Consider the following 22,870-nt stretch of genomic DNA (forward strand, 5'->3'; position numbering starts at 1 on the left):
CTTTTGATAAGGGCATGAAACAGAGAATCCAGAGGGGAAAACTACAGGGAGTTCTGGAAGCCGCTGGGTCTGTGCGCTGGCTCCAGATTTCCTCTTCCACTCACTGATGGTAGCATCACTGCTCAATAGTCGTCATTTCAGTTAATTGCTATCCACCATTAGCTGCAGAGTACTTACAAGGGATTCAATTCCCCTGCATATTTGCTAATAAATACCAAATGACAGTGAGGAAGACAGCTGTATTTAGTTGCATTTACCCTCTTATTAGTAAAGATGAATAAGACCCCATTTCAATTCACAATGGCTCCAACAAGCTGCGTCACTGTCAGAAATTCAAATTCAAACTCCTCATTGCCTGCTTGAAAGCAAAAGTCATCCAGCACTCCCCTGCTTACACAAGTCCCCTGTGGCTGCACACAACTCTCCATCTGACCAAGGACCATGCAGAATGACCACCTCTGTGGCTTTGATCCATGAGGGCGGTGAGAACTGAAGGCAGAGGGGAATTATTTGCTGCTTTAGTAGCATTTTGTGAAGCAACTTATGATGCTGAACTGGTACATGTAGAAATTTTTCAACCTAAGGACTGCAAAATATTTTGCAAAGGTGCAAGGGTAGCTATTACCCCATTTTGCGAAAAGGAAGCTAAGATACAGCATGACATAACTTGCCCACAATAAGTAAGCTGTAGAGAATGGAAAGGAACCCAGGAGCCCTGGCTCCTAGCGCCTCTGCCAGGTCCTCCCTTGCAAGTGCCAAGTGAACCACTCAAACTAGAGCTGCTCTGTTGGGGACGAGGTACATCATTTTCCACCCAGGCAAGGATGCTCGCACAGCTCATGCCACCAGTTCAACATGATGCCAAACAATCACTGAAGATCTAACCCTGCCCAAAGAGATGCCTCCAACTCCAGGAGCTTAGGATACTCATGACCTCTAGAAACCTGGTCTACACTTGGAAGGATTGGGCTGTCAATAAATTATACACATTATACAATAAATATATATATTTATTATATATAATAAATTATCTTTAATCCACGTACCAAATCTTTCCCACAAACACAGCTTAACCCATAGCATGAACAGAGAACGCAATGACATTTTTCTGTGCCATCTGAGGAATGAAACCTCTAAAAGGCAATGAGCACAAATTTAAGCCTTTGTGCTCCAAAATTACTCAAATATCAAAGGATCATGATGGGATGTAATTAACTTGCAGCATTTGAGAAAGCTCAGATGGGATTAAGGTGAATTTCATCTCATCTCAGTTAATAGTTTCACTTGATGCCGAGTTTTAAAGCACTTAAATAATAAGATGCAAATACCTTCCAGGGTCTAAGGAAATTATGATTAAGGAGATACCAACATGAAAATTGATTCATAAAAACATGTTCTGACTCTTGAATTAAAAAAAAAATCCACTAAAACTGATCAAGATGCCTCAGAAGAGGAACTGTGCAGGAAAAGTTACTTTCAGAAAGACTGAGAATGAAACCTTCTGAAGAGCCTGGATCATCATCTCTTCGCATGGGTCATCAGCAGGGTATAAACCCAACCACCACCATCCGCCATTTGAGCCAAAGGAAAATAAGTGTAGAGGCCAGCAGCGCTAGCTTGCCAAATGCTAGGGAACTCATGATGCTCCTGCCTGAGGATCCGCTTTCCTTTCCAGGAGGCACAAAGTAGGATGCTCAATCTGTGCTGTCAGCAGATTGTCTCACCCCCGTAACTGCAGACCACAGTCAAAGGTAACAGCTCTAACATCTGAAACCTGCCACGCAGAGTAGCAAGCAAGCCAGTCCCTGCATCAGGATGTTTTCATGCATTCAGATTTTGTCACTGAGGACACTTGAAATGAACTCTGTGATTTCAGCACAATGAGGGAAACTTCCTGAGTTTTCCAAAAGCATTTTGCTTTCTTGTACAATGCTAGTGCCTTCTAGTGAAATTAATCCATCACACTGTAATGAAACAGCACTCTTGGGATGATTTCACCAGAAGTGAAGTGCTATTTCCTTCAGTCACTTCCAGAAACTAGAGGGCAAGAGAGGACATGCAGTCTGAATGGCTTTTCATTATAACATTACTTTGGCAATTAGGTCAACACATCCTCTCACTAAAATATATGCTGTGATTTAAATCAGCATGCTGCTCCTGCTACAAAATACATTGAGTTACAATTACGATACACATTAGAAAAACAAATAGTCAGCTTATCAACAGCTATACAGTGAAAACAGCCAATTTATTTATTGCCCATTTTATTTATGCTGTTCAACTTCTATTACTCACCAAATACAGGGGTTCATTCATGCCAAACTTGTTACTGAAAATGGCTGAATTCTGCTTTGGGGGATGCTCTTTCCAAATTCAGAAGCACTGTAAATGAGACTAGAGACATCCAGACTCGGACACCTCTTCTCTACAACAGCCCCGACACACAGCTGGGGCTCAGCAGCCAGCACCCGTGGGGCCAGCCTGGACCCCAGCCCAGCTGCTCTCCCAGAATGAGGGGACTGCCTGGCCCCTCCTGCCCTCTTCTTCACAGCCGGGGACGAGTCCTCAGGGGCCACAGCGGAGCTACAACGCAGCGGTGCCAGCTCACTTGGACAAAGCGAGCGTGCAGCCTACGACTCAAGCTGTGAGGCTGCTTTGCCTGCAAGGCATCGCAGCCTCCCCCCAATTCCTGCCTCAGGATTCCTGCCACCCCCCGCCGTTGCCAGCAGGGTCAGGCTCGGCCCCACAGATGCCACCCAGCACAACTGTTCCCCACAACTGTGGGACTGCACAGGCTGAGGGGCCTTACGCCATTTCCCTTCCTGCACACCCAGACTACTTCTCTGCAACCAAGTGAAAGCAAGTCTTGTCTTCCCAGAAATAGAGGCCACAGGCCCAAGTCTTTCCTCAGTTTAAGCTGCCTGGAAACCCCTCCAGCTGCAGCCCCCCCTTACCCTTCTTCTCTCAACCTGCCAATTGCTCCTGCCATGGAGCATGGCCTTGCAGCTGGAAAACAACTGCATATTGAAAAGATGCTGCCAAGTCCCAGCAACACTGAGGACAATATCATGCTTAACCCCGGGCAGCCACCTCTGCCTATGCCAGCCGCCCAGCCCCTTGCCCCTGCCCCCTCCACACGCGCGGCCTCATCCCCAAGCTCCCCTGCGTCTGCCCCGCGGCAGCAGAGAGGCTGCACACGCTCCCCGCACGCTGCCCTTTGCTACCCGCGTGCCCACGCAAACCGCGGCAAACGGACTGTCATGGCGACGCAGGGTAAAACGCAACGATGACAAAGTTCACACCACAGTTTTTCTACCGACTCCTCAGCAACCAACAGCCAATTTGGTTCTGCTCCCTTCCTGTCTCATCCCCTTCCCTTTAGCCCCAGGCCAAGTATTTAAAGCCAAGAGAGAGTGGCCTTTGGGATCTATCTGAAAACACACACGCCAGATCTCATGCTCCCGGGCCATCCAGGCTTTGAGCCAGGGAGGTGCTGAGCGATCGCAGCTCACCGAGAGACTGCTCAGGATGCTCTGCACCAACACTCACACTCGAAAGGGATTTGGATGTGATCTTAGTGACAGAAACAGCATGAACCTGGCCCTCCTTTACTTTCTGCTGAACTCGCTGAAGAGCAATTAGCGGGAACCAAGCGATCAAGTCCAGCAAATCCAAATAAGCAGCAACTCCTTTCTCAAACTTCCACTTAGTAAAGCCAGTAAAGAGGGCAACATCAAGCCAGAGCACACGATAGTTCCTCCCTCAGTGATTACAGTCCTTTGTGCCCAAACCAGCCACAAAAAAAAAAAAAGCCACAAAGGAAAAGAGACATGGTGGTTCTCTGAGGTCGCAAAGAGCTGGCGTGCAAAGCTTGCGTCCAGGCTGGAAGCGACACCAGACACTAGGACAATTTTTCGTTAGCAAAGCTGTAGCAGAGCAGATTGCACCAATTCTACTTTTTTTTTCCTGCATCCGTCTCGTGCTCCGAGAGCTGTTAAAAGCATTGTCGTGCTCTCCCTGAAAATTTCAGGGGTGCTAAAAATCGGAAATCAGCCCAGACATATGCACACATTTAAAAGGCTGCCTTGGCAAACAGTGCAAGAGCTCAGGTGCAGGACACTGCTGTTCTCCCTGGCTGTTGCACAGGCACAGAGCATCCTTCTGGATTTTCTACAGATAATATTCCACATCTGAAAAAAACAGGAAACAGAGGCTCTCCGGGGAGCTCAGATTCCAGCCAGGGGTCCTCTGGGGCCCTTGCCAGCATCTCTAGACAGTTTCTGCAGCTCCTCTGTGCAAACCCAGACTCAACAGAACAGCAACAAAAGTGCTTTTGGGTTCTTCATGGCATTATGGAAAAATCTATGTGTGCTATGAGATTAATCTACAAGCCTATAAATCAGTGTGGCAGGATTCCCAGAAAGCCAGGCCACCGCCTCACAGCGACGCAGCTCGCACGCAAGGTGCGAATTACGCTCCGCTTTGCTAATCTGAGAAGAACAGACCCACCGTCTAGCACTGTGCGACACAACCTGTGGCGGGTGTCTGCTGGCTCTGCAGGGAACCCTGCAGCTCCAGCATCCTGCAAGCTGGTTTCACTTCTTCCAGAGGATCGTGTGGCTCAGTCCTCCACCGCATTTTCCCAGATTTTTAGCACTTTTGTCCTAGTATAGCTCCACGGATACCATCTACCCTGGAAACGCTTGGCACTGCTGCACTGAATGTGTGTACAAATCACATACGTGAAGGCAACACCCTGCTCCTCCCTGACACAGCACCACATCAGGTTTTGCTCCAACACTGTAGTATTAGTGTAATTCAATCATGTGTGTAAATAGCAGGCAAGCTGATATCGTTATATGAGTTTGCCACGTAAGTCAAAGCATGGTACATCTTTGCATCTGTGAAATGGATTCTGGTCCTGTTCTTCCATAAGAGGAATTTGCATAAACATTTTGTTTCTTGGAAAGTCTCCCTGGATACAGCAAGAATGCTAATACTCCCCCTAATAATTTTCTCACTGCTATCACAAAATCATGAGTTAGTCCATATAATGATTTGCTTTTTAAGTAAATTGCAAAACTTATTATAAAAAACCCACAAAATTATGTTCTTTTAGACGTTTCTTGGAATTGAGCCTTTGGAAGGGGAATAAAAGGATGAAGCATCAGATTTTTAATCTTTTCCATACCAAAGCACCTCCTCTGTTCTCCTCACAAAGTAGGGTAAGGCCTGCAGCACATCCAACTCCAGCAAAAGATCCTAGACTCCCTCCAAACCTCAGCACTTCCCCCTCCAATCTGACGAATCAGCTACTGCTATGCCACAGCAGACACTCTCCCAACCCTAGGACACCAGGCGAGACCCGCAGGCCAGCCGAGAGCAGGAGCAGGCCCTCAGCTTACCAGGATGTTCTGCCTCCGCTATACATAGCGGCAACCAGCCACGTGGCTATACTGCTGTACAGCTATACCGCACCTATACTGCCTGCTGGGTCGGAGGCAGAACCCAATATCCTGGGGAAGGAGACATCCTTTCCAAATCGAGCTTCCTAAGGCCATGTCCTTCATGGCTTTAACTTCTGATTCCTTTTTTTTTTCCCCCCGTCCTCCACATTTCTTTCTCACCCTCACCTTCCCTGATGCTGCACAGTCCCGTTGGCGCGGGCAAGTGTTTGTAACTGTGCACGTACAAGGGAAGGAGCCAAAAGATTAATATTATATCATGTATTACCTGCCTGATGGAAATGCATAGTTGAGGAGACAGAATGAGCAGGAATGGAGAGTGGAGATCTCTACACAGACCTATTTCAGGTTTAGGTTAGCCCCTTGTTGCGACCTCAGAGGTCGCAATGGCTTTATACAGAACACGGGCTGAACGTTCACTGCTCCCCTCCTCCCTTACACTGGTGAAAGAAGGGAGGATATAACATCAGGGTTACACACATGCCTAAATCAAGGGTGTTCGTTTATCCTGACTTCTGAATAATGCATGTTTTTTCAGAAAAAAAAAAATCTCTCTTCCTGCATAGAGACATCATCATCTAGCAGTGAAAGAAAGACACAGCACAACAGCAGGCTGCACGGAGAAACGCACTTCAGGAGTGCAGGCAGCAGCGACAGGGAGGACGAGACAGGTGACAAGACAGCTCCTCACCTTAGCCCATAAGGGCTGACACGCTGGAACAACACTGCTTCCACATGGATTTCGTGTGCTGGAGAAGCCTGCCTGTTTTAATCCAGGGCATTATGGAGTGGCTGCATGTGTGCTGTACAAACAGCCTCTACAAGCCTTTCAGGAGCAGTTACATCCTCCAACACACATGGCTTTAATCAGGAATTCTTTTTTTTTTAATTTTAATTCCAGTCACATGTTTTGAGCTGTTACTTTTCTCTCCTCTATGTGTGTATATAGATAGATATATTTTTATGTCTTCTGTCTGTGTGCTATGTTAGCCTCAGGCAACCAGCTCCAAAAGAGAGCCATCAGCCTTGACAAATGACTCAGTTCTCATTTGGAGCCAGGTCTGTACAGCATCTCCTTCCTTCCCTTCCTAAGGCTGCTGTTAGCACAGCCACCCCGGCCCTGGGCAGGTGAGCTCTGCCTCTGCACATGGGTTTGGAGCTTCACCAAGCACAGCTGGAGCCTGACTCTGCTTCAGCAAACCTGAAACGACTCCCTGAAATGACAGTGATCAGACCCTCACCCCGGTTCTTCAGACAGAGAGATTTCCACCACAGGAGAATGTAATTTTGTTCAGCGGGGGGACCTAAGGGCAGGACACACACCAGTTTTCTCTGCTCGCTCCTCATCTTCGTGTCACTGTGTATTTGGGTTTAAAACAGGGACAGGGAGAGTCCTGGATGCTGCAAACAGGACCAGTCCAGTCACAGAGCATAGACCGCGTTAATGGAGGACGCCTGCTCGCTGGTGAGCCGACGTGCTCATCAGCCACGCAGCAGGACAGAGACCCAGCACACGGTCCTGGCACTCCTTCCTGCAGACCTACGGCATGGCAGGACACCTCTGTTGGAGGCCAGCGTCTCAGACACACATCCAGCTTTCGCAGGCTTTCTTTTTCCCCTGCTGATCTCTCACCCAACTCTCTGCAAAATGCTCACTCAATGGCATGACTGATGACAAGTTTCAGCCAAAACCACTGATGCCAGAGAATGGCTTTATTGAAGGAAATGTACATTTTGCAGAGTGAGTTTTCATTTTCTTCCAGAACAGCAGAGGAAAAAGTGGGTATTTTCAACCATTTCATTGTTAACTCCTTAGACACCTGAACATGTTGTCAAAGCTCCCTATCAAACATCATCTCCTTGCAGAGCCTGTGGTATTTGCTGGCACATTTTTACTGTTTGCACTCCCAGTGGTGCACATGAAAGGGATGCATGCAGATACCACGTCAGCCTCCCTTTCTCCCGTGGCTTTACGCAGGAAAGCACCAAACCAGAGACTTCAATCAACTAGTTCATGCTTGCAGTTTCCTGGATTACAGCCCTGAGGGAAGCAATTGATACAAGAGCTGGCCAAGGGCTGCAGCCTTAAAATTCTGGACACGTCACAGTGAACTCATATGTTTTATTATTTAGACCTGCGCAGGAGCTCAGACACTCGAACTCAGAGGCCAGAAAAAGCCTCAAGGCACATGTGGAGTCTCACGATTCCAGGACATTCATCTGCGTTTATATAAGTCCCTGTTCACTCGCCATGAGATGTTGACCCATGGGTTTCCCAAGCAAGCTACTCCTCACTGAAATCAGAAGGGCTTATTTGTCAGAAAGGAAAGAGAAACACACATTGCATATGATGCTAGATATTTTCATTTGTTTTATCACTGGTGGTTTATGTTCCTGCCTTCATACTGCAGAAAGCTTGGCTAGTAATCAAGTCAGATCTGATGGCCTCTGTGTTTTGCAGCAAGACACAATCCCCTATGCCATTTTCTCAATGCAAATCTCTGCAGACAGTTGCTAAAAAAGAGGCTGTTTTCTGATGCAGTATCAGCTGTGATGTAACTTTACAAGAGCATAGCTGGAGTGCAGTAACAATGGGATCCTCCCCAATGCACTGGCAGCCACTGCTGATCCCAACATCTTCCTGCCTGACTGTAAGAATAGAGAGATGTGTGTTTTTCTCTCGCTATCTTTCACCATACCCCAAAGTCAACCACCTCCCAAGGCAGGGCACCCAGGAACTCCGCTCCGTTCTTATGTGATTTAACTTGCGGGCAATTTTCTGGTAGGCAACATTTTTCCCTGTGTCCCTCTCCCATTAAATTAACTGCTCTTCGCAAAGCCCAAGAAACAGATAACTACACAGAGTCACAAATGCCTGAGCACTCTAACAACTTGGGGCTGCCCTTGTGCTTTTTTCAAGCCGATACCTGGAGTTGGGCTTTTCATGGTGACCAGACCCCACGGCCACCCAGGCTGCTCCTTTTCTTCTCCTGGGGCCTGTGGTTTGCAGTGTTCCCACCACATTTGCAAGACGCACCTTGTAAAGAGGCATAACCTGGTACTTAATTCACCAGCTGGTAACTTCCTTCTAAACAACCTTTTGCTCCCTCCCACATTAAGCAGAACAGCAGAACCATTGTAATATTGTGCAATGCAAATGCTGCGCTGCCCTGCACAGTTCAGTAAAAGACAAAGCCAAGGTCTCCAATTCACAGTTAACCTCACTGTGACGTGGGTAAGGAAGTGCTGAAGGGAAGGAGTGGGAGTCAGGACATTCAGCTCCCAGCTTTGCCACCTATATTCTCTTTCACCCTGAAGACTATACAATTTCTCACCCTTGGAAACAGGAACAGTATTTCCCAGGAAGGATGCAATAAAATACTGATGTTTACTAAGCACTCAAACCCTGGAACAAATACAACCCTTCCAGGATCCACTCAGTCTGGCACAGCAGCATGGGACACGAGGCAGCACCGTAATACAAACCATGAATAACAGTAACTAACAAATAGCCCCAGAAATATGAATATTAATCAGCACTTTCCAGCTCTCCTCAGGCACGAATGGATGCTCCACAGATGGAACGCACAAAGAACAACCTCAACTCTGCAATGTGGATCACAGGAGAAACTTGCCCCACAGCTCATTTGCACTCAAGCTGCTCCAAGCCAGAGCACAGGAGATGGTAGCAATTTACACCGAAGTGCCCAGGAAGGCACCACCAGCCAAGCCCCTGCGTGCTGCACGACGCGAACGCTCAGAAAAGGCACCTGCTGGGATACCCACCACAGAGCAAATATAGCCCGGGGGTCTGCAAAATGGCAGGAGCGTCAAGGCAGTCACGGAAAGATATAACCTGGCAAAGCCATTTGGTACAGCAATCCCCTCCATTCTACCTGTAAATATGCACAGCCGTGCACCTTTTTTAATCAAGGCATGGAGAAACTCCACCACACACACATGGACCACTTGCCTGTCCCAGCAGCATGCTGGAGCTTCCCCTAGGGAACTTAACACATCTATTAATTATGTGCATTGCCATAACACTTGCAAGTGGCATGGCAAAGCCGGTGTCGCTGTGCCGCATCTGCTGCAATCCTATAGCAGAAGCCATTCCTCCAGAGGCTACACAGGGCAGGCAAACACAAGCGAGGCTGCAAGTCAAGTAACTCACCCCAGGTCTCATCACAGATCAGCAGCCGAACCCACGTCCACACAAGCTCTGCAAAGAGTCTAGGAAAGGGGCTCAGAGGAGCAGCGCTTTCGCACGAGCCGTCTCGGTCTGCTGCCTGGCAGCCGTGGGAGGGAAACAGAGCTGGATCCCCAGGGCAGGAAAAGAGCCCCGTCGCACAACGCCTGTTCAAAGCTGCTTCCCAGGAGCATAACACAGCCGTCATTTTCTGCAGCTCAGAGAGCAAACTGCATCTATCACTGGCAGAACTAAGTTTTATCCATTCATTTTTAAAAGAACCTTCCAAGACAAAACATCTGCTCTCAGGTGGAGCCAGGGCTCAACATGAAATGGCTCCTACACCAAGTTATGTTATTAGTATAACGTAGTTGTTTTCCCCATTTTCTTAATCTTTGTCCTGCAGCATCTGGAGAAAAGATGAATTAGCCCAAACTCGCAGAGAAGAGCCCCTCTGCCTGCTCCAAAGGGTGTAAGTGCAAAAGCTAACAGAAAAGCATGAGGGGAGATAAGCCAAGCCAATATTCTTCATTCAAAATTCCTTCAGGTTTAGCACAGAGCTACTGACTCGCACCAGAAGGTGAAGCTTCTTTAGATATAGCATTTCTAATCTCAGTGGTAGAAAGGAAAGGCCTGTGGTTCCAGTGCCTGTCATCCTTGGGCAAAATCCTCTTGCTGAAAGAAAACTGGAAATAGCAGAAGATTTTTAAGCTATTTATTTCTACCCAAAGGTAATGATCAGATAGTAGCACTGCCTTCCAATTAATTCCTTGAGGGTTTGTACTGCTGCTCCAATGTCTAGGGCCTTGCAGAAGGATCTTTTTATTGCTTCTGCTGAAATAAGGAAGCAATCGGATATCAATGAGACGCTTCAGCACATGCTTGCTCCCCCTTTCCCAAGCTTCAATGGGACAGGGATCAGCCAGGCACTTGCAGGATCAGGCCATTACACTGGTTTGGCTGCTCACTGGAAGGCTCTTGGTTCAATGCCTGAGATACCGGCTCTTTCTACAACTGAATGTGCTCCACTCCTGGTGGGAGCAGAGGCCACAGCTATTGCCCTTACCAGCCCTGTCATTTTATCCCAGGAGAAGTTAGTTAAGTCAATCAAGTACAGGGCTGTGCTGCAAATTGCTCATTTCATATTGCCCTTGAAACTGCACCATAATGATAAATTTTCACTTCCTTCCCTAGGCAGTTGCATAACATTGCTGGGCATTGTTTAGAGAGCTGCTGCACTTCGGGCCAGAGGCAGCTGGTGTCCCTTTCCTCTTCTCCTCACCAAGCACTGGCAGGACTGTTACCTTTCTGGTTGTGGGGTTTGTTTGGGTTTGGTTGTTTTGGGGTTTTTTGGTGTGGTTTGTTTTGGGTTTTTTTACACTCTATCAGCTTAATTCATTAAATAACAGATAGCTGTGACTCAGTGCAACTACCCTTCCAACAAGATTATTCCTACTTCTTCAGCTTTCAGTGGGGGGAAAAAAATATCCCATTTATACCAGTTAAATCTAAGCCAGTTAGAAAGTCAAATCTGTCAAATAACGTTTAATTATAAGTATCTTTAGGGAAGGAGCGGCTCAGTCAATGGAAAGCTTTACCACTGACAATATAAATAGCCCAGGCCCAGAATTCAACAGCCCCACTTTGTGGCTGGGCCACGCAGCCTGCATGCCCAGACACAGAAGGAATTTTTGTTTCATGGCTTTGGTTGGCATGTTCTTTATAACAGGGAAGTGGCTTTGAATTCTGGAAGCCAGGCTGGCTGAGCAAAGCCGTACACGCAGCAGGGGAGGGTGGTGTGTGTGAGGGGGGAGGTGGCGAAATTAGGTATACTTGAGCAGTAATTTGGAGATAAAATTGCTCTTAAAGCAGAACAGCATCAAGAGTTAAGTAAGATACATCCCTCCACTTTGGGAAACTTGCTACTAGTGGCTTCTTGCAGCTTAAGACCTAACAGAATTCAAACCTGTTCTTCAAGCAAGACTGAATGCACGTTTGGACATCACCTAAAGCACAAAAATACAAGGCAGCAAAAAAGCAACCATACCAGCATAAAAAACACAGTTTATATTCTCTAGTGACAGAAGGTCTGATCTGTTGGAGAAGAGACAGGGCAGCCCAGAGTAGAAAGCAGGGCTGGAACACAATGAGAGAAATGAGGCTCGTGACATATGAGTATTTGCTCTAGGGAGAACACAAACTGCATGTGGTTATGGTGCTGTAATGAAGTTGTGTGTTAAGGCACACGTTAAACCAGCATGGATGCAGGAAGCCATAGGACAAGCTAGGAAGTCACCAGTTGTGCAGGGGAGCCAGGACACAAGCCAGGGTCACCCCAGATCCACCTCGGGGCAGGTGGCAGCAGGGTGGTCCTGCAGAGTGGCAAGGGAAGATCTTCCCTGCCCCAGGACTGCCATCTCCCCACTGCCTTTCCTCTGTCCTCACCTCCAGCTGAAAGCACCAGCAACATCTCAAGCACATCAGTCAGCTTGGAACCAGGAACGGGCATGTCACCCCTCAGGGCAGTCGGCCTTCAGGGCTGGAGACATCTTGCTCTAATGGCAGCATACACACACTCCTACTGGCTTGAATCCAGGCAGGATCTTCCACCCTGATGAGCTTCATTTAAAAAACAAAGTCATTTTATTAGCCCCAGTCCACAAAAAAAAAAAAATCTCTTCCGATCTGCACAGTGTACTGCAGATGTTTCCCTCCAAGTCTGCAGGCCTTGATCAGCAGGGAAAGAAACTGTTTCTCCAGCCTTTTACTAACACATCCAATTTTAATCCCTCCTGCTGGTGGTTATGATTTTGCTCATCCTCATGGCACACACGAAAGAAAGGCTTTCCCCTGTGGTTTATGTAATCTACCAGGAATACATCCAACGTCTGGGACACTCTCATCACTGAGCTGGAGGAGGGGAATGCCAACTGAGCTATGTAGCCTGCTCCTGTCTCCTTCACCCCGTATTTCTGGTCTCCCATCACCTCCCAAGTCTCCGCTATCATCACCAGAGCAGTCCTGGTCCAGCTGCATTTGGCTGAAGAGAGGAATGGCCACAAAGGAATTTTAAAATCACTCTTCTGTAACAAATCAACTTCTCAGCCTTCATAAGGAGTTTTCATCCTTTAGTGTAATAGGCACTGCTCCCCGAACTTACTTTGAAAATAAAAGGCAGCAGATGCCTAATTAGTTAGATCTACCAGGAAAACAGAAGTTAATTACATACAAGATTTTCACGTGGCATAAGCAAGTCATGCTGCAGACACCAGCCACAGCTGTGACAAGGCCTGGATCCAGCAGGACCCATCACCCATGGAGGCAGCTAAATTGCAACACCTGGTCACCATGATCCCACCACAATCCAGTGGTAAGAGGTCCTTGTTACCACCACAAACCCCAAGAACCTTCTCTGCCCTTAAGACTGCCCCAGCCAGCCCCCCGCCAATCTCCTGGTTATAGGAACCCGTTCCAGTGTCCTTTCTCCATTGGTAGCCAAGAGCTCTTTCAGATACTTTCCCAGGAGGGATGCATCTGATGACTAATGCAACAGCTAGCAAAAGGCACCTCAGTAGCCAGGCCTGGAGTCCAGCTAGCACAGCTCACTCGTGCTTCACAGGCAACATCCCAGCTGGGAAGGGTCAGAGGCTGCCTCACTTCCAGACCCAGCTCTCCATTCTGTTCAGCCGTGGGGTGACCAAACAGAGTGTTAATGTTAGTCTCACACACAACTGGCTTCAAGGGGTGCACCCAGACCACACATGTATGAGTCACATAAGCTTATTTGACTTCAGCTGATACAGTAGCAAACACCACATAACCCATGAACATGTGGCCCATGCCCAAAGTTCTCTTCATAGTCTGCTTGGCACAAATGCCTCATACAATGCAAAGTATTTCAGGATAAAGAATCCAGAGAGACACCACTCACGCCAGAAGCACAAGGCACAACAAGCAGGAGGTCTGGCATAACTTGAGTCAGTGAAATGCAAGTCAGCACATGGAAAAAAACAGCGTATCATCTCAACTTGATTTACGTGCACACATAAAAGTCAAAGTCACACACTGAAGACAACAATTGTTTGTATTGCAGCAGCACCTAGAGGTCAGAAGAAAGATGAAGATCATGCTGTTCTAGGCACTGCAAAGGTACAAGGCACATCCTCTGCCCATTTAACATCAGAGACCAAAGGAAGAAGGAAAGAGAGACCTCCTCTCCCAGCATCCCACAAGGTGAAACACAGAAGACTCAAACAGGATGCAAAATGTCCTGGGGAAACCTGCAACAAATCCAGACACTGATTCCCAGTCCAAGGCATGACCAGCAAAGGGTCTCCACTCACTGCCATGGAAGAGACTAAATGTGCTGCTTGGCTTCCCTTTGGGATGACTACGTTACTTGCAAATGCTGAAACTACGAGTGAGTTGACATCTGTTTTGGGACATTTTGAACAACAAAACCAATACCACATGCTAAACTACCACATAATTTTTGCTCAGGCCATCTATTATGCAGCACAGCTATTTTAGAAATGTTTGTCCTGTTTTTCACATCCTTCTGCCTAATGGAGACTGTGTAAGCCTTCAAAAGAAAAATGGTAATCTTTTAGAAAGCCCTAAAACAGCATTCTCAAATGTAACAAGCAAGCAATTTCAAGTTTCATCTATGGAGTAAAGAGACAAAAAAGCTTTCTGGTGGTGCAAAACACCACATTTTCACTGTGATGCCAGCTAGCCCCCACTTTGCAAACCTGCCTATCCAGGACAGACCACCTTCAGTCACAGCACTTGCAACACTGTCATTTTCAGCAGGAAAATCCTTACGTGGAGACAAGAAGAGGTCAGTTGTGACAATTTATAACATCAGAACAGGGAAACAGGGGAAATTTGCAAGTCAGACACAAACATCAGGTAAAATAGCCTGCAAGCTCACATAGGTTAAAATCACATAAACATTGTATTTTCCGTGTAGATCTTGCTTACATATCAGACTTCATCTGCACCAGCTCCAGGTATTTTTATAAGGCAAAGACATACAAGTCATTGCTTCCCCTCCATCCATCAAGAGCTACCCTAAGCATCGGCACCAAAGCCACTCTTGCAAGCTCCTTGCTCGCACTGCCTGGCTCAGCCTGACTGCTCGGCGCACGGCGAAGCACTGCTCGCCCGGACGCGCGCACAGCCCAGACCAACTGCGGAGCAGCCTCAGGGCCGCTCGCAGCGCGGCAGACGGGCTCCCCAGCAGCCTGGCTGCTCGGGTGAGGTGTGATCCCTCTCCTGAACTCTGCCACCAACTCGGCTATTTCCAGGGTCTGCAACAGCCGTTACTGCAGTAGTTCAGCGGTACCTTTAGCAAGTTCAAAGGGATCCCTTCAGTCGAGCCCCTTCCCCGTCTCACAGAACAAGCAAATGGCACTCTTCCTCCACCAACCTCTTGTGAGCCAACAACTCTCCAACTCTCAGGCTCAGGGGATCTGGGGCACAAAGCTCTTTGTCACCACACTGCTGCTCAAATCCAGCCCAAGTTAATACAGAACCAGTAGTTGTCACCAGAAGGCTTATTCACTTGAGTTTTCAGTAAAATTCCTAATAAATACCAAAACTAGCACTGCTGAGGTGGTACTAATTTCCACCTCTGAGGCAGATACAAAATATTTACCTTCTTTCTAAGCGGTGGGATTTAATTGTATCTTAAAAGAAAGCAATATGTAACTTTTTTTTTCCTTTTCCTTTTGAATGAACAAAAGGGAACACTGCTTTTAGCATTATGTAAGTCCAGATTTATAAAGTTTTGAAAGTTTACAAGTACCAGCAGCTGGAAAGCAATCGGAATATTTCATGGTGTTGTGATCCCTTGGATACGTGCAAAATGAACAGGAACCATTCCAGAGGGAGGTCCACCCCGTGATGGCCTTTCTTCCCAATTTGCTTCACAAACACCAATTTATATGCTTTAACTGCCATGCTGAGTTATACCCTCTCTTGCTGCCTTCCATGTCAGAAGGCTAACAACTCTTCCATCTCAGTTTTCCCATCAGAACAGGAGAAAGTTGCCTTCTCTAGAAAGATCCATGGTGCTCAGAGATCGCTCTAATTGCCCGATGCACATTCAGGTCAGGTACCCACTGTAGTGACATTAATGAGCGAGATGGAGGCTGTTTATGGCACAATCAAGAGAAGTTAGTAAACATTGCAAAAGCCAACAGCTCTACTGAAAATACATAGCACTGCAGGAGAACACAGAGCATGGGAAGGGAAAGGAAGGCCCAGGAGGGAGAAACAAGACATGCTTTTATCTGAGTTTTCATGTCAGATTTGTATGATTTTGGTCCGATTGCAGCATTATCTAATGTTCTTTCACACATCTTTCTAATGTGCGGGATCAGTAATGACTCGTGATGTCAATGCAGTATAGCAATGGTTTTCCCAGAACATGTCCATGACTCAGAAATCTCACGTGGCGTTTTAAAAGCAAAGGGCCAGCCAAATCCAGTGGAGCTCTCTGGACACTGGCACACTTGACCCCAGCATGAGCTTCACACACACTCTCAGGAACCACGGTCCAGCGGAACGGTTTGACAGACTTGGTGCTTCCTACGTATTCAAGGTCAGCCAGCCAGCGCAAAAAGGTGAGACTGTATCTGCAGCAGCGGAGAAGATCAGGGCACCTGCTGCAAGCAGGTATTTCACAGCGCCCACAGGCCAGATTTTGTCTGACAAAAGTCCTCAGAGGTTATACATAGCTGAATTGAATGCACTTCAGTTAATACCAGATCAAAGACCCAGGGAAGGTAAAGCATTAGCTCTGGTTCCTGTACTACTTGCTCCACTCAAGTTTGCAGGGTGTCATCACAGAGCTCAATGCTTCCAACCAGCCCTGCCAGAGACCCTACGTTCGATACTAGCCCTGTAGAGTCACAACTGCTCAACTGCTTCCAAAGCCCTGTCCTTCCAGTAAGTGTCCCCCTCGAGACTGACAGTTCTGCTGTAGCAACAGCGATGAAATAAACAGCATCAGAAAGGTTAGCAAGAGCCGATGTAACAAGATGTATAGCACCTCTTTTCTAAAAAACACATGCAGAGTATTATTGCTGTTGCAGAGATACTCCCGGCTTTGGTCTCTCTAAATAGAAGAGTTTGGCTCAGTCAGCACACAGATTGTCTGCTGTGAGCACAACAACAGAGCAGATGCCTTTGTTTAGGATGGGCTGAATTTAGGGAAATACCAAGGGATGTAGTAAAATGAACAAACACTTTCTTTGTGGCACACTTCCTCCCACCCCATCCCTCTTCCTAGAAGGAATTTACCTCCCCAAGCACTCCCAGATAAGGGGTCTGGCACTCCCTGCACAGGCATCTTCTGCAGTTCTTACACCTGAGTTGCTGCTCCTAGGCAAAAAAAACAAAACAGAACAAACAAAAAAACACTCTGAGAAAGACTGTGATACCAGTCATTATGGCTTTACCATCAGAAGTCACCTGAGGTCCTACTTATCACCCTAGATATGCCTACTGGATGGAGTTGAGAATCATCTGCTTCAAGCTAGAAGTGTCTACACTGCAATACAAATGAAGTTAAGGAAGAAACTCTAAGTTAGAACTCCAGTTAACAGTGCAGTAAAGACAGACAGGCTCCATCGACATGTACTTCCAAGACCTGCAGAGCAAGCCTGAAGAGCACTGCAGGGAATTTTAACACCACACACCCTGCCAGAGCCAGGCTAAGCCACAGGAGAGGCACGTCCCATTTCTCTTCTATTCTCTCGTCACTAAACAGCTGGTAGCAGCATTTACTGTGCTGCAGAGGCACATGGTAGTGTTACACAGCCCCCCACTATGACTTCCTTCACAAAGTGACCAAAGTCTGTTCCCCAAGGTGTTTTCCAGAAAAACAAGAGTGAAAGAAAGAAAAAGATCCCATCTGATTAAAAGCCAGTGAGTTTCTCTGCAGCTCTAGCTCCACCAGAGTAGGCAGACCAATGGTTTTAACCCCGTGTTCTCTTTTCATTTTCCCAGGAGTTGCTATACAATACAAAGAAAACAAGAAGCACCTGCTGCCCTAATGAACCAATACTCATTAAAACTAGACAACCCACTAGCTGCAGTGCTAACGATTGCAAAGCACGCAAAGAGAATTGATGAAAAGCTATGATATTTCATATACTTCAAGCATTTTTTTTTGCCTTCTAGCCCAGATACTGCATTACCTCCACTTCAGACTGCTAGAGGAAGAATAAAACACAGTGAGAATGAACAGCATAAACAAACATGCACTAAGCAATACTCTAAGGCCTTAAATCAACTCCAATTTAGACTTTTCTACCTAAATGAAAAGAATGGGCAAGATACAGTATTTTCATGAACACCAGATAGCCTGAAGCTATTTTTTCCAGCCTTGTGTGAATTTCTGTCGTGCTCAATTTTAAAGATGAGACTTAAAGTCTCTGCAGCGCGACCAAGAGCCTTCCACGCAAATGTCCAGCACAGCCAAGGTTTCAGCACCAGGGTCCTTAAGAGGAGCTGATCACTCCGGGCTAGCGCCAAGGAAAACCACGGTTCCCCTCTCAGCGACCTCAACACCCACCGTCCTGTACGCGAAGCAAGAGCTGCCCCACACAGGACACACCTCGTCCTTTCCCTCCGTCTTCTCTCATTCTGCTCTCGCTGGGTCCCCACGCGTGCAACAGCTTCTCTCCGCCCATGGACCTACCCCTAGCCCGCTGCCCCCCGGCCGCCGAGGGGCCCCGCGGCTCCGGGCTCCCCCGCGGCCGAGCGCCCGCCCCGGCCCCGCTCACCTCGAGTAGAGCCGGCGGGCGGCGGAGCCCGGGCTGTCCCCGCCGGGCGGGCACGCCATGGGCGCCGGCCCCGCCGAGCCGCCCGCCGCGGCGCAGGCAGGGGCGGCTGCAGCCCGCCACCGGGCAGCGGAGTATGGCAGCGGCGGGAAGTGATGCACCCGGCAAAGAAACTCGCGGGCAGGCCCCTCCCCCGGCTGATGTCAGCCCCGCGGCGGGCAGCGGCCCTGCCGCCGCGCTCGGCCCGGCCCGGCGTGCTCGGCGCCGCCGCCCGCCCCGGGGCCGCGGCGGGACGGGGCACCCTCCGCCCGGGCCTCCGCGCGGGGGAGCGCCGCGGCGGCCGCGGGTCACGCTTGTCCCCGCGTTGAACAGCACGTTGCAGCGGCTCGACGCGTACCTTGAGCGCTGCCCTGCAGCCCCGCACGCACGGCGAGGCGCAGACCCCACACCGCGCCTAGCGCAAAAGGGGGGCAGCCCAGCATTCCTGATTTCGGACCCACGCCGTATGTAGCCACTTAACTCGAGATAAGAAGGCTCTGGTTTTGCTTAGCCCCAGCCGTTTTGTCCTCACACCTGGAGGCCGTTAGGACGGGCAGCAGCGGGCAGGAGCTAGCGCAGCTGTGTCTGCCATACCCGAGTCGGGAGGGGTATGCCACAGAGGGCCCTGCCCCCCCAGTAAGGCTGCACAAGCAGACTTAGCCTCAAAGCAAAGTCTGGCTACTATCTTTGGCAGTGAGGAAATCACCAGGAAAAGGGATGTTTCCCTCCGGCCTGCAGTAGCTTGCTTTCTGTTAACTGTGTCCTATTCAGCTTCGGGGTCTTTACTATTTATTGTCAACCAGATGTCTAGAGATGGATGCAGGTCATCTTCAAACGCTGCATCCAGCCCCCTCAGCTTTCCAAGGCTTGAGGTGCTCCTCTGAATGTTAGTGAGCTGGTCACTCAGCAGAAGGCCGTCTGTAGATTTACACCACTTCCCCAGCAACACCAAACTAAACATCATTATCATTACAGACACCCCAAAGAAGCACAGGTGTAAATTGTGGCTTTCAGTGGGTTCTAGCAGCTTGCTCAGCAGACACAAAAGCCCTGTGGTTAGAGGGAATCCAGAGCCATGCCTTACTTACTGGACTGTTTCACCCTGGAATCCTGCACAAAAGCAAGCAGAGATCCTGCTCAGGAAAAAACATCATCAGTAACACCCCAACAAGCAAACCACAAATGCCTCATTCCCAAGACCTAATTGCTTGGGCATTTAAACTCAAAACAAAACCCCATAAACAAACCTGCATCCACATCTTAGCTTAGGAATAGTCTCAATTCTGTGGATAAACCACAGCAGAGAAAGCTGAAACCATCCTGTCGAGAGCTGTCTCCTCACCCAGGGAGGTATGCTGGTGTCCTGGGTATGTGCCAGACCACCCCCAAAAAAAGGAACCCCTCTGCACCCCTGAGCAACCAGCTACAGAAGCCCCACTGGAGGGACTGTGGGCAAACCCCTGGGCCAGGGCAGGACACCATGCCTCACATCGGCCAGTTTTTACCCAGGTTTGTGGTTTCACTGAGAGCGGCAAACATCCTGGCATGAGCAGCTGTTCACAAGCAACTCTTCAGCCCTAAGAGATTTTGGTATTTCCAGGGGGTGTGTTTGTTTGTGCCCCCCCAACCCCTCCTCAAGTCAAGAATCTTAGTGCAAAATATGAAAACCGGCTGCTGTTGCCGCTGGCTATAGTCCTTCCTCAACCACAGGAGACAGAGGGTGCTTTGCTGCACAAGGCCCACAGCACTGGGTCAGCATTTAATGACCATGGGCAGATAGAGTAATTGCCCTTTAGAGAAACAATGCCGGAAAGGGGAGCAAAAGAAAGGAGGGCGGAGGCCAGCTTCCAGTCTGGGCTCTGGCCAGATATATGGTATTCCACAGAGCTCTGGGCAAACTGGTCACCCACACGTTAATGACACAGGAACGGCTGGGTCAGATTCCATGGCCCGGGTTATGCAGTAGGTCAGGCTAAGATGAGCATAATTGTCCCCTTTGGCTTTAAAATTCATGAATTTGCAATGGATAATTTATCATCTGACAAACTCAGCTTCTTTTTTGTCTTGTAGAAGTGGCAAACAGGTCACAATAGATTTGAATTCATTAGATGAAATAATTCAATTACTTTGCTGTGGCTTGGGCTTGGTTAACCCTACATATTCATGCCAAGAAGCTCTCTGCAAGTACTTGGACCTAAGCCACAACTCAGATCCATTGCTCAGCTGCAATGAAATGGCCAAATTACAAGAGTACAGAGAGAAAGAAACAAAATACTTTAAAAATGCCAGTAATTCATCTGATTAATTGTGTCCGCATTGTGTCATGTGTTGGGAAGGACATGGAGCAATTAGAAAGACTCCAGATGAATGTGACAAGTGTGACCTATGAGAAAAAGGTAAAAGAAATTGATTTGTTCAGATAAGATCAAGAGGAAGAGGAGTAGTAATCTTTAAACATGAAAAGGGCTGCTGCAAAGAGCAGCAAAAAGGAGGCATAGATCATGAAAAAGAGAGTGGGATACAAAACAGCTGGGCTAGAATCCATCACAGGAGATGCACGGTTCATTTTAGTTAGTCAGATATTACCTACCTCTACACTTCCAACAGCTTTTTGTTTCTGCAATCTTAAGGCACATCATCTTGTTCCTCCTAGCTACTGAATGTCTCTACATCTTCACTTACCAGGCAGAATTACAACTCTGAGCAATAGGATTGCAGGATCCTTAAACTTTTTGAGCAGTTTTTAGCATTTCTTTTAAAAATTGATATCCAAACCTACCACAATGCAATATGAAAGTGTTCTAACTATTGTCACATTTCCCACCTCTTGGGAAGAGACAACCACAAAAGCAACAAGGCACAGAAAGCTGAAAGGAAGACAGCAAGGCAGTAATACGGAACTGTGATACAGTACTCAGCCAGCAAATTTTGCCAGTCATTTAAGGATTGCTAGGACATAGGCACATTCCTCCATTGCCTCAATATCTTCATCATCCAGACACACTAAGAAACCAGATGCTCCCTCCAAAACACAAAGAGCTCTCTTAAGTAGCATAGAAGCTTTCCTACAGCTTATGAAATGGATTGCTAGTGGCCTCTGCTGGGGTTTAAGTGCAAAAAGAGCACTGGCATTCAGATTCCCGAAGGTGACAGACCCCAGCTGAAATCACTACTGAACTGGCACTATAGTTGTCAACTCCTACTGGCAGCAGCTGTAATTAAACATGTCACCTTGCACTCTCTTTTTTTTTCAAAGAAAGCACCTTGCTATTGTCCAACATACTGGAGAAAGTCTGCCATTTTCTAAATTCCTTTAAAGGTAGCCTGCAAGGAAAAGCAGCCTATGGTCTCTGTTTCTGTGAATGTAGAACTGAATATTTCTTCTTGCACCCTTTTTGGTATGACCTCCTATGAAAGAAGGCACAGGTGATCCTAGCCTATGGGCAGATGCATCCAATTTCTGCCTCTTCCCCACTAGCAATCATTTAACTCTTCTCTTTCAACAAGTTTGGCAGAAAATGGTTTTGAGGATGGAGGGTTCCTACAAAGTTCTTGAAAAATATTAGCATAACAAGACCTATTATTGCCCTAGCCAAGAGAACAGGGCAATAACAACTCCAATGTTGTTATGTGACTGAAGATGTTAGTAGGCGGGTAGCAGAAAGGGGCTTGTTTTAGAGTTCACACTTAACTAAGAGTCCAATCACAAGAGATAAATCCACAGGAAAGCAGGCTTTTAGCAGCAGCACTTGCAAAAAGATCATGAAACTATTAGCAAGGCTGAAAGTTGGCCATAATCAGACTGGAGAAGATGGAGAGGCTATAAATGATCTGTTATCAGTTGGGAAAAGTAGACAAACCAGAATGCTGTGTGGATGGCAATAATTTCCTTACTTCCTTCATGTTTTAGGCAGCTCAATGATCTTAGTCTGGAGACAGAATAGTACTAGTTTAAACAAACCTAAAAAGAATCACACAGTGAAACTAGGGAAACTTTGTCTTGGCTTATATCAGATGGCTTTACAGCTGTGAATGTAGATGGAGATAAACATATCTTTGAGGAAGTTTGCACCTTTTCAATATCAAAGTCCCCCAGTGAATGTAACTTCCTTTTGTGTGCATACTTCTAAATGCTAACTTGAGTTGCAGGAAGTGTAGAGAGGGGGGATAGATGCAAATGTATAATTAGCAGAATTCCTTTAAGAACAACAATAGTCATTTGCAGTGAGTAGAGGTGAATAAGCAAGCAAGCAAACGATGGCTGTCAAAAGCAGTTCTATGCGAAAGGCGAAAACTGATGCAACAAAAACCTGTAGAGACAGGATAAATTGGGCTGGTGCATGTGCTCTTTCTTTCCAGATAAACTCTAATATGCACGTGTTGTG

General features: G+C 47.5%; 1 protein-coding gene across 1 annotated transcript in view; it reads right to left on the reverse strand.

The window, feature by feature from the left end:
- GPSM1 (G protein signaling modulator 1) overlaps window positions 1-18,727 on the reverse strand; it is a gene marked incomplete at its 3' end in the record, with an annotated part of 81,972 nt that extends 63,245 nt beyond the window's left edge. The window contains exon 1 of the mRNA XM_082008913.1: window positions 18,450-18,727. Coding sequence (XP_081865039.1) covers window positions 18,450-18,508 — 59 coding nt within the window. The 5' untranslated portion in view covers window positions 18,509-18,727. The remainder of the gene's footprint in view (window positions 1-18,449) is intronic.
- Window positions 18,728-22,870: the final 4,143 nt, after the last annotated feature.

The sequence above is a fragment of the Phaethon aethereus genome, assembly GCF_964289735.1.
Source record: "Phaethon aethereus genome assembly, chromosome: 20".
Classification (NCBI taxonomy): domain Eukaryota; kingdom Metazoa; phylum Chordata; class Aves; order Phaethontiformes; family Phaethontidae; genus Phaethon; species Phaethon aethereus.